At 33.1% G+C, this 12,584-nt stretch overlaps 1 protein-coding gene across 2 annotated transcripts in view; it reads left to right on the plus strand.

Annotated features, from left to right (window-relative positions):
• The window catches only part of DPYD (dihydropyrimidine dehydrogenase), a 797,518-nt gene that overhangs the window by 186,683 nt on the left and 598,251 nt on the right, over positions 1-12,584 (plus strand). For both annotated transcript variants that reach the window (XM_045547468.1, XM_045547470.1), the window contains exon 4: positions 6,118-6,205. In XM_045547468.1, coding sequence (XP_045403424.1) covers positions 6,118-6,205 — 88 coding nt within the window. The remainder of the gene's footprint in view (positions 1-6,117; positions 6,206-12,584) is intronic.

The following is a 12,584-nucleotide window of genomic DNA, read 5'->3' on the forward strand; positions in this document are numbered from 1 at the left end:
GTAAGGAAGGGAAAAATGTAAGTTTAAGAGCAAAATACTTCAGATACTTGTGATGATATTTTTTTCTGTGTAGTAAAATAGGACAGTGTTTTCTTAATTTTTTTAAAATTATAGCCCTGTTTTTATGGAGATACTTTATTTGCTGGCAAGACAACATGATATATGTGAGTTTGTGGTTTTTTATGCTGTTGAAATTTCTTGTAGCAAACAATGTTTTTAATAAAAATGTGCTAATTAAAGTATCTTTCCAGCAGAAATGGCTAAACCAAAGTTGCTTAAAAATTGTAACAAAATTAGCTTCCTACTAATGGCATATTGTTTTGAAGAAAATAAATGCTACAGCATGGAGCAGTCCATGGATTGAGTTAGAAAAGTTTGCCATAAGATCTGAGGAAGATTTAGGACAAGTCATTTTCCTTCTCTGAGGCATAGTGCCTCAATGGCTATTAAGGTTCGGTAAGCCTTCAAAACTGTTTGATAGCATAAATCCCTAGCCCTTTCATCTAGACTTGAGAAGCCTCTTGAGGAGACAGGACTACTTTTTACTTTTTTTTTTTTCTTGAACTAAAATTGGACTCCAGGAGAGATGATCCTGTAGTCTTTTTCTAGCTGTGACTTCTTAATTGCTTTTCTTCTCAGTGTTCAAATTTCTCTGGCAAAGAGGAACTAATGTCACTAAGAGATGAGGTCAGTAGAACACCACTTTTTAAAATTCTAACTTGTCTTTATACGTGGGATAGTCTTGGGTATAAGATACTAAATATGTTTTAGTAGTTTCCTAAGCTGCGTTAGCCACTGGTCTCTTTATGCTTCTGAGAGATTCCCCATCTATGCAATGGAGATAAAAGAAGTTTTATTAATTTGTAAGAATCTGTTATACATGAAGATCAAAAATAAGTACTGAATTTGATACAAGTCCCTTTTTTTAATTCAAAATATGCAAAAAGTATAAACTGCACATTTTAAGGTGTTAAATTCTGATAAAACCAATAATTCTCTGATGCGGACTATAGAAAATATGTAGAAAAGTTCTCAACCATGTTTTATTCCCAGAATCATGATCTTCATCATCCAAAAAATTATTTTAGGCATCAGTTGTGTGAATTGTGTACTATTCTAAATTTGCATCTCTTGAATTGTTTTGAAGCACCCCTGTGGTAACGGGAATTTCTAGTAGATAAATAGCTTTATGTAAAAATTGTATTTGGTACTAACTTGTAAATACAAATAATATTAAAAACCTTAAAACATGAACATCATAGGTGTGATTAAAAGGCAGAATGGTGCACAGCATTAAAAATCCAGTTACTTTTAATGATGTTACCATAGCTTCTAGCTCAGTAGAATTTAGAAGCTGGGCCAAGATGAATATTAAGAATATTCAAAGTTAGTTCCAAATACCCCTAAGCCAATAAGAACTTGTGGTGTAATCAGAGAAGCAGAGTCAGAAAGTATGTACAAAGGGCTGTTAATGGAGTATTAAGAGAAGCAGAGAGGTGGAAATAGTCACAGAGTTGTTGGAAGCTGAGAATGGCTTTGACTATTTTGACTATTTAATGGATCAGAAAATGGAGTTAGTCCCATCATGTTGTAAAGAGACCAGCAGTCTTTCTTGGATCCTTTCATTATGACAGAGTCTGGGTACAAGGGATGAAAACTGTAGAACTCATACATATGTATGACACTCACAACCTCCCTTTCTTGATTCACACTCCTTCCATTCAACCTGATACTTGATTCTGCCCAGTTTTCAGTAGGAATACTGCAGAGTTGAGGAAGAGTATTATACTATGTATTTACCTACACTGGTGCTTATAAGGTAGGGAAGCTGGTCCTGAATCCATCTGCTACACCTAAATGAGGTAGACCTTCCAAATGTTGGTACTGAACATCAAGTATGTGAGGAAGTGAAATATTAACATTAGGACAATATTTTAATTTTTTAGTATAAATAATAACTTGCCCAATTTCATTATACATATATAAAATATTAATTTAGATTGTACAAGCCTGATGAAACAGTGCCAACCTGATTAAACTAACATCAAGCAAAACCAAAACAATGAATTATGAGTTTTAAAGTTTTCAAGTAGATTTAGTGTGTGTGTTTTGCCTTTTTAACTGAGAAATAAATTAATTCAGTCATTTAAGCTCATGAAGTAGAAAATGCTTTAACAAGCATAGGTTACAATTCCAACTGCAATGGATGGTTACCAACAAAAGAAGCAGGCATCTGTTCTCAGATGAGTGAAGAATGAAATGGTCCTTCTTTCATTACTCGCTATAATATTTTTGGTGTTGTACTGTGGAGTAAAACTGTCCAGCCTCACTGATATTTGGGAAAAGAAATCATGTTTCTTTATCCCTAGAGGAAGATGCTAGATAAATATGTCTTTAATAGTTTTTGTTCCTTAAGTTGCAGTACTTAAGTTTTCATGTATTTTTTATGGTCATGGTGAATCATGAAAGATTCATATTTTTTAAGGATTCTATATTTTGTTTTTAATGAAATTCACTGTTATTCTCTCTAATAAATATGGAAATGGAAAAAGTTTATGACTAGCAAAATATCTAAGATGTTTCATTTAAAAAAATCTATTTCTCTTCCTATAAATGTAGTAATTACTTGGGGATTCAAATATTACATAATTGTTTTTATGAATTTACTATTTATAATGCATTTAAAAATAAACTGCATTGTAACAGAATAACTTTGAAAGGTAAAAGAGGAATTAAATGAATGAAGATGAAAACAAGTATAATTTAAATGTTACTTCTAAGGAAAAATTTATGTAGAACTGTGGTTTACAATAATTGTTGACATATTCCCCTAAGTACTGTGTCTGTGATTTTTCATGGTATCAATCATTTAAAGCAATTTAGGTAATAACATTCTGACATGCATTTCTGCTATTTTATTTACACCATTTGCCTACATCATTGTAATGCAGTACCTTTCTGATTTGGTACAGTAAATGCACTCTGTAATATCTATTATGGCATGGTCAAAGGATAATTTATTGTCAAATAGAAAAATAGGTCAACACTAATGTCACTTGATGATCAACTCCCCCCCCCACAAGTTTAATAAAACATCTCACCAGTATGCATTCCAGTGCAGTGGTTGATATTTTATTAGGACTACCTGGCTATAGCAGTAGTGTAATTACTGAGCTGTCAGAGTGAAAAGTGGGATTAATGGCAGCCTGATGCACTTTAGTCTGCAGAGCGCTTAGAGAATTGCAAGATGGTATTATTATCAGAGTCTGCCCATTCTGGCATATTCATGACACCAAAGAAAAAAAGAATGCTACAATTCAGGTTTGCATGGCCCTGCCTCATTAACATCTGACATTTCCAACAGCTGTTATTTGTGAACTAGCTCAATAATGAAAGGAGAATTATTTGGTAAAGAGGCTTAATAACTACAACTAAAAATCCTTACATTGTCGGTGCTGTTAAGTGAATCTGTTTATGTTGAATTTAAGATTTCTTTGGAAGAACAGAAAAATACACTGCACGTTAATTTGGTTCATTCATACCTGCTGACATTATAACTTTATTTTTTAATTGCCTTATTATGCAAGTTGGGTGTTAGAAAAAAGAAAAACAGAAAACTTCTGACTTCATTAGGGTTGACCAGAGTACATATGATGTGCTCTCATGCTCTGTGTGTGTGTGTGTATTTGTGTATATGTATATATCTTTATTCCTGTGTAATGACAGATATTTAAAACTGTTGAGATAACTTTTTTATAAATGAGAAAATATTTAAAATAACACATTATTTACTAAATTGTTAGCCATTTTATATTGCCACATAATAGAAAATCCTTTTAAACACTGGTAATGCTTAACGTATTTATTTATATGACGGTTACTCATATAAATATCATGTCATTTCGACATCAAGGGCCAAATAGGCCATGCATTATGGGGTTTTTGCATTGTTTTGCAGTGTATGCTGCAAGTCATGCTTCCAAGAAATTCCTTTTGAATTCAGTGACAGTGTTTCAAGGGAAAAAATCCTAAGTATGAACAGATAGGAATTTAACTGAATGATAGATGTGAATCTAACAATGGCATTTAGAGAAATGATAGGGGAGAGGTTTAATGACTACATTTCAGAGAGGACAATTGATTATGAAAAGCCTTTGGTACTCATTGTGTAAAATTTAATTTAGAGAGAAGGCTAAGGGCACAAACCAGAGAAAAGAGATCAGATTTAAAAACTAGATATTAATTAGATGCTGAGAAATTGGATCAGACAATGAAGAGGGCTCTCTTATTCAGAAAAGGATGACAAGGAAACTAGTATTATTTTCTTGTAGGAAATGAACCAAGATCTTTACACATGGAAGTGGACAGAAAATGAGCTAGCTAGTCACCTTTGTCACTGTGCAATGTAGGATTCATTCTCAGTGAAATTCTTGGATGATTCTGGTCTTCTGACACATGTGACAATAGTGTATTTTCTTAAGTTGTATATCATCAGCCTTATTTCTCTCTACTGCCACTCTTGCTTTATGCCAGACCAAATTCCATTAGTTCATTTACTCTATCATATTCTCTTCTTTCCAGGCTCTGGCACATACTCTTTCTGTTCTTGGGTCATTCTCTTGAATGACTCTGCACCATCACTTGCTTTCTTAATGTCCAGTCATTCTTCAAGCTTCCATTTTTAAGTATTATTCCTCCAAACAAGCTATTCCTGACTCCTTCTGGGACTATTGTCCCTCCTGTGTGTGACCTTAGCATGCTGTATTTCATCCAAATTCCCACTGATCACACTGGCCACTGTTGCCTTTGCAGTATGTGTACTTCCTTCAAGCTGCAAGTTCCATGAGAGCAGAACCATGGTGGTCTTGTCCAACACTTTTATATTCACATATCTCAGGGTCTGCCATGTAACAAAGCTCATTAAATATTTATTAAATGAATGAATAAATGAATACATACACACATAAGTTAATGAAATAAATGAAAATTCTAGCCAGTGGTTTCAGTTGTCCTGAAGTAGTGATTACAGAATTGTTGTCACAATGTGGTTCTAACCAAGTACATCAGAATTGCCTCAGAGGCCTTTTTTTTCAAAATGTGTATTCTCAGGCCAACAGTGACTGACCAGAGGCTCCTCTTTGGAATCTGTGGCATATATCAAGCTTCCCAGGTGGTTCTTAGGTACACTAAAGTTTAAGCATGTCTCTGGTCAGTTCCCCTGGAAGCAGATTCTGAGATGAATTAGTATGCAGGAAGTTTATTTGGAGGTCAACATCTGTAGAAGAGTGAAGGAAGCAGGATTGGACAGACTGTCACAATAAAAGCTTCAGTGGATTCCTGCAGACTAGTTCCCCAAATGAGGGTAAGGGGACTGGGCCTCTAACACCACTCATTGACCTGTAATTGGATGCAGGCCAGTGGGCACTAGAAAGGGGGCCTGACCTTGTTTGATCCAGTTCTCTTCAGCAACTGAAGGCAAGGTATCTGGGGGTATAAATTCTTTGGTCCTGAAGGGTGTGGATCTGGGCTGTGCTTTGAAGAATTTACTACATAACCAAATTGCCATGTGAATGGTATTGTATGTTGAAAGGGAATGAGGGCTGGGGGGAGGAGGGAGAGAGAGAGATAATGAGGTGGGGAGGGAAGAGGGAACAGGAGAAATGAAGAAGAAAGGACATTATAAGTGGTAAAATAAGAAGATTTCACCCTTGCATTTGTATAATAATTGTGGTCTACAAGACTTATAAATCTTACCATAAAAGACTACATGCTCCAAGCATTGTCAGTATAGTGAGGGATCAAAATAAGAATGATATAGTAAATGAACGAATGATGTATCTTAAATAGATGTAATACTCTTAAAATCCAGGAGGAACTCTGAGAGGAGGGGCAGTTATTAGCTAGAATGGTGCTATTTTATGCATCTCAGGAGGTGTGCAAAAGGTGAAACACCAGTACTATGTATTTATTGCTTAAAAAAAGTTTTATACCTAAAAATAATGTAATTTTATTTATACTTATTAGAGACTAACTCTGAATGAGTATAAGGTAGAAAATATATAGAAGATTATCTAAGTTACTCTGAAGTTTTCTTAATGTAATTATTTTATTCCCTAGGTGCCTGAAATGTGCAGATGCCCCCTGTCAGAAGAGCTGTCCAACTAATCTAGATATTAAATCATTCATCACAAGTATTGCAAACAAGGTAAATTCAGACTTAGCTTTGCAAATGGAGGTAATAACAGGATTTCTTGTTTTCTATTATTACCTATGTTTAAAGCATATAGCTTGTCTTAGTAAATTTGGTTAAAGCATTAAAAATATGGCTTCTATAGGCATTTGAAAATGTGGCACATTTTATTAATTAAAAACTTCCAAGCTATTATTTGATCATCATGAAAATGCATATTCATTGTTTTTTTTGCCTTAAAATTAGTTTCTGTTAAAATTAATGGTTTTTCATACAAGGCATTCACTGAATAGATTGACTCGAGCTTAAGCTTGCTAAATTCTTATAGATAGTAACTACCATATATCATCAAAACACATTTCAAATTCATGAAATATCTTTGTTGTAAAATATTCTTTGTGATTAAGTCTGGCACACAGACATATCAAGGGAATGGCCTTTCTCTTTTTACTAAAATTCAGTTAATTTCTTTAAGATTTGATGTAATTCATAGAGGATAAGAGAGTTGTAGCTAAAAAAAAACAATAGAAAACAGGCTTATATGGGCAAGAGTAGAACAGAAGGAATTTTGCTCTTTAGTTTTTTTTAAATCAATGTAAGACTAAACCAAGTTTTCATTCACTAAGTGAAAGGTTGATTGATAGAATAATTAATAGTACCTATTGTTTTTGTGAAAGAAGCATTCAGAGCTCTTGCCCAAGTGTCTTATCCTTTAACAGATGAGCATAAGCTGAAGACAGTCTCTGATAAGGATACAGAGAATCTTTTCACAGGATTTAATACTAATATTCTAAAATTCTGTAAAGATACAGTAAGTCCTCCTTTAACAACCAGGTTCTTTTTTATAATACATATGAAGATAGTTTCTTAATATGTCCATTATTTAAAACAACTATTTTAGGAGAAAAATGATAAAGTTATATTGCTTCAATGTTTCAAAAGAATTAAAAAGTATTACTTAGTTGTAGGGGCTTAGCATTAATCTGCATGATCAGATTTCTTAGGATTTGAAATCTGGGTTGAATTTTTAAATTGAATACCTATTGGGAACCCAGGGAAAACCACTTACCTCTTTACTTTTACTTATGAAGGAAAGATAGCATTTATCTTACAAAGTTGTGGCATAAGCTAAATAATACATGTACTGTGAAAATACCTAATGTAGTAATAACTCAACAAATATTTTGTTGATGTGAAGTCATTAATTTCCTTATTCATCCAATATGGTAAATACTGTAGAAGTGATTGATAAAATGTTATTTATGAAATCTTATTTTTTTGAGAATTATCTCATCAGAAAAAACAGTGAAGCAAAATTTCCAAGTTTGGGAATGTCTGAAGTGTTTTGACTAAAAATATATCTAAGTTAGCATTCATGACATCAAGTATGAGGAGATAAGACAATCTCCATCTTGGAGGAGATGGACCATCTTGGAGGATCCATGATAGTGAAATTTTCCCTAGATATTTAAAAATTCAGTAGTTATTTTGTAATTCTAATAAATATACACTCCATTTATTTAATGTCTATCCAAATTTATAGAAAAAAAAGACAAAAAGGAATTCTTTGTAAAGTTTATAAAATGTCTAAGCAAGATCAGAATCATTTCAATTTTAGGAAAATCTCTATTTCGTTAATACATTCATATTTCTTACTACCCAGTTTAGCATGTGGATAGGTATTTATTTAAACAGATTTCCATATGAATATAAGATATCTGAAGATACTTAATTAAAAATAAAATCTTTTGTCAGTCATTTAAAAAACTATTGTACTAATGTTTTGTTGAAAAATTACTATAGCAATCATAAAAGGTCAAAGATTCTTGTTCTTTACAGCCTGCAGCTTTTTAGGTATTTACTGGCTGTGTACAATGTGGGCTGTCCCACATAGCTCTGCCAGTGGACCTCAACACAGAAGGGGGGTTCTTTCCAGGTTTAGAGGGTAATTGAATCGCCAGAATCAATGAGCCTTGCGCCTCTTTGAGAAAAGGATGTCACTTGTGTTGTACTGTGTTAGGCTTTTGTGATTTAGTGGAGTTTAGGCCAATACTTCCATTCTTTATTTTCTTACAAACCAGATTACAGCTCTAGTTTCCAAAGGTACACTCAATTCTATTGTACCTCCTCAGTCAGTTTTTCTCAGTCTCCTTTGTGCATGCTGTTGTTTGCAATTGTATCTCTCAATTGGAAGTACACGTTTCAGATTCATCAAACTGTGAATACTGTATTATATTTCTTGATAGTTTGTCTTTTAAAAACCACTACTTTATATAACAATATAGAGGTCAATCTATAAATGTAGTGAACAAAATGACTGCTTTTAAGTGTTCTTTGATTTCATGATCTTTCATTTTAAACAATAGTGATATGTTCTCTTTTCAAAACTGTTATTTAAATTGTAAATCATTGATTTTCCATGACTTTGCATATTTTTATAGAATCTGTGTACTTATATTTGTGTGGCTATTATATAGAGATAGATAAATTTAAATTTAATAATACATATTACAGAAAAGCTGACTAAATGACCTTATGTAAAATAAAAGTTTCTTCTTTATGATAGATCCTTATTGAAAGTAACTGGAAGTCAGAGGGCCAACAAAATCTAACCAGCGTAATTTACTGATAAATATTATTGACAAGAATATTTGTATTTTAAAAAAAGTTATCTTGATATGTGTGTATGTGTGTGCATGTATGATGTGTGTGTGTGTGTGTGTGTGTGTATATATATGTTTGATTGATATATATGTGTGTGTGTGTGTGTTTGTATATATGTATCATATAGGTGTTACAAAGCAGAAAAGAAGTGCAATCAATAGATTTGGTACATTGAACTTGCTTTTCAAGTTCAGTGGCCAAGTCGTTTATATGCTTATCAAACAAAATATCAATCATTTCCGGAATTATTTCAAAAACATAGTTCTAATTATATAACTTCCTTGCTCAAAAGCTTTAGTTGCTACCCAGTGACTATAAACTAATGCCCAAAATACATAACTTATTAGGTAAGCTGATTGGGCTTTCCCCCATTATTATATTAGAGAAGTAAGTAGAAGAAAAGATTTTAGGAAGTTGTCCATAATTTATCACTCAGTATTTTTTAAAATGTAAATATTTTATAAATGTAAAACAAAAAAGAGTGACAAGATTGCAGGTTTTCTTTGGTACACAAGGTTTCTTCACCTATATTGCTAGATAATAATTATGAGCACCTTGATCCATTTCAAGCATTGACAGAAACTTACCAACCCTCCATAAGATGGTGCTGAAGACAACAAAGCTTTGTAAAAAAAATTCTATCTCCTTTGGCCAACATCTCCCCAGGATAATTACAGTGAGATATGAATATTTTTTAAATGTCCAGAATAGGCAAATATAGAGAGATAGAAAGTAGATAAGTGATTGCCTGGGGCCGAGGATTAAGGGGTGGGGTGAGAATAGGTGGGAAGATTTGATAGAAATGAATAATGACTACTAATGGTTATCGAGTTTCTTTTTTGGGTGATGAAAATGTTCTAAAATTGATTGTGGTGATGGATACACAACTCTGTGAACATACTAAAAAATGAATTGCACACTTTGGGTGAATTTTATAATATATGAATTATATGTCAGTAAAACTGTTAAACACACACACACACACACACACACACACACACACACACACACAATTTCTGCTATGTTCCTAGAGGGTACACAAGCCATTATCCTGAAGAGTTGAATATGCCATGTAATTTACATGAGTAATTCTGAGTTCATGTGCCAGTTTTCTTTACAGATGAGCTGACAATTTTCTAGTATATATTATGAGTTTGTGTCAGTTACAGCAGCAGTTCTCAACCTTTTTGGCACCAGGGATCGGTTTCATGGAAGACAATTTTTCCACAGACCTGAGGTGGCAGGGGGGAGATGATTTCAGGATGATTCCAGCGCATTACGTTTATTGGGCACTTTATTTCTATTATTATTACTACACGTTTAACCTCTCTGCTAATGATAATCTGTATTTGCAGCCACTCCCCAATGCTAGCATCACTGCCTCAGCTCTGCCTCAGATCATCAGGCATTAGATTCTCATAAAGAGCAGGCAACCTAGATCCCTCACATGAGCAGTTTACAGTAGGGTTCACATTTCTATGAGAATCTAATGCCTGCTACTGACTGCTGATCCAACAGGAAGCGGAGCTCAGGTGGTGATGTGCCTCCCAGTTCCTAACAGGCTACTGACTGGTACTGCTCCACAGCCCAGGGATTGGGGACTGCAGAGTTAAAGCGTTAATCTGAATGAGTTTTGTGGCATAAAGTATTTTAATCCTAATTACTTCTTTCCATTTTATAAATAATATTTTGTGTATATTAATTCTATTCCTTTTAAAACTTGATGAGAGTATTGTAAAAGGTTTATTTAATCAATATTGGATTAGCTTTGTCATATTTTTACCCACTGTTTTTTCATTTTTTTCTTGCAATTTCCATGTGGAAGCACTTTACTTCTACTTGTAATAAATCGTATAAAATTTCAATCAGAATAACTTTGTTGTTGCCAAACTATTTTAGTTTTTCTTTCTAAATTTTTTTTTTCCCGCTTTTGAAAATTACTTTCACTATCCATACAATTCAGAGTTGGCAATTTTTTTTTTTTTTTTCACATCAAGGAACTTGTCATTTCAGTGTCTTTTATCATCTAATGCTAGTATGGAAAAGTGAATGGCTAATTACTGTTCATTTAAAGTGTGTCTTTTGGGGGAGTGGCTATTTTAAATATCTTTATGTCTTTGATATTAAACAATTTTTAATGATTTATGTAACTTTATTTCTTTTTACTTATTCTACTTAGTTTTCATTGGAATTCTTGAATCTGTGGGTTGATGTCTTTCATCATTTGGAAAATTTCTCATTGTCTATCTGTTCTTTCCTTATGGAGCTCATGTTAGATACATGCTAAGCGTTCTTACTTTGTTCTACCTGACTCTTATGTTCCAAACATTAGTCTCTTTGTTTATATGGGGGTTTACATTCTAGATAATTTTCTTTACTTCCATTTTGAAGTTTACTAATAACTTCTTAATACCAGTTTTGAATATATTGTTAAAATGGTCTGTTGAATTTTTAAAACTATATATATTTTTTATTTTTAATTATAATGGTCTATTGAGATTTGGCCTATAATTGTATTTTTCATTTCTAAGAGTTTTTGATGCTTTCTTCTAATCTGCCAGGTTTTTATTAATTTTTTCATGCCTGTCATTTCTTAAAACATAAAAATACTTATTTTCATACTCTGAGAATTTTTCTATCCAAAGTTTCTTTGAACTTGATTATACTGTCTGTGCTGTCTACTGACTCCATTCATAGTGCCTTGTGTCTGCTTATGTGTTTAATGATTTTTTTTACACTCATTTCCTTTGAAGATTCATTGGTGTAAATTCTATGAGGACTTTGAGATGAATGCATGTTTCTCTAGAAAGAATTTACATTTGCTTCTGTCAGGCAGTGCCTTTACCACCAGTCCTCTGGGACCACCTTAAACTTAATTCCCTGCTTGATGCTTTTTTGAGTCACCCAGGTTGTGGGAATTCAAGCCACAAATATACTGCAGGACTGGATTATTGTGAATTTGCTAAGGAAATTATTTCTTCCTATTTGCTCAATATCCATGTCTAGAACAGGAAGATTGCTTTGCAATTTTAGGTGGGAGTGAGGTAGGATTAATCTTACTTTTTGTGGTGATCTAGGTTAATGCAATCCTAGCTTTATGGTGGAGTCCTTTATTAGACTCAAACATTGGGTAGGCCTTGAATTTTTTCTTCTAAAACCTATGTCATCAGAGGCCCTGAAGACAAAAGACTGTGTTCACTTGGTTTGGTAAATGCCTTTAAGATGATTCCACTTGTTTCTCTGGTGTACTTACTGCCTTGTCATTTTTAGTCCTTAGACGTGCCTACTCATGGGCACATTCAAGCTGACTTTTTAAAAAAATATTTTACCTATAATTTTAATTAGAAGAGTGATATCAGATAACTAGTTCTCAATACACATGGAAAGGGGCAATAAATATTTCAGAACGAGTGGGTTGTCAAGATTGACTGTAAGCCAGATTTTTGTAGGAAAATATTAGAATAGTAATTGGGAAGGTATAGGCAAGAAAGCAGCTTTTAAAAAAGGAGACAATAAAAAATAAGACAAAAATTTCAGATATTGATACTCACTATAAAGCTACTATAATCAAAACAATATAGTGTTGGTACAATAATATACATTTCTGGAACAGATGAAAGTCTGTAAATAGAACCAAAGTAAATATGAGCATGTAGTACATAATGAAGAGGACATTTCATTTCAGTAGAAAATGAATGGCTTTTTTGATAGGTGGTTCTGGGATAATTTT

Source organism: Lemur catta, chromosome 3 (assembly GCF_020740605.2).
Source record: "Lemur catta isolate mLemCat1 chromosome 3, mLemCat1.pri, whole genome shotgun sequence".
NCBI classification, from domain to species: domain Eukaryota; kingdom Metazoa; phylum Chordata; class Mammalia; order Primates; family Lemuridae; genus Lemur; species Lemur catta.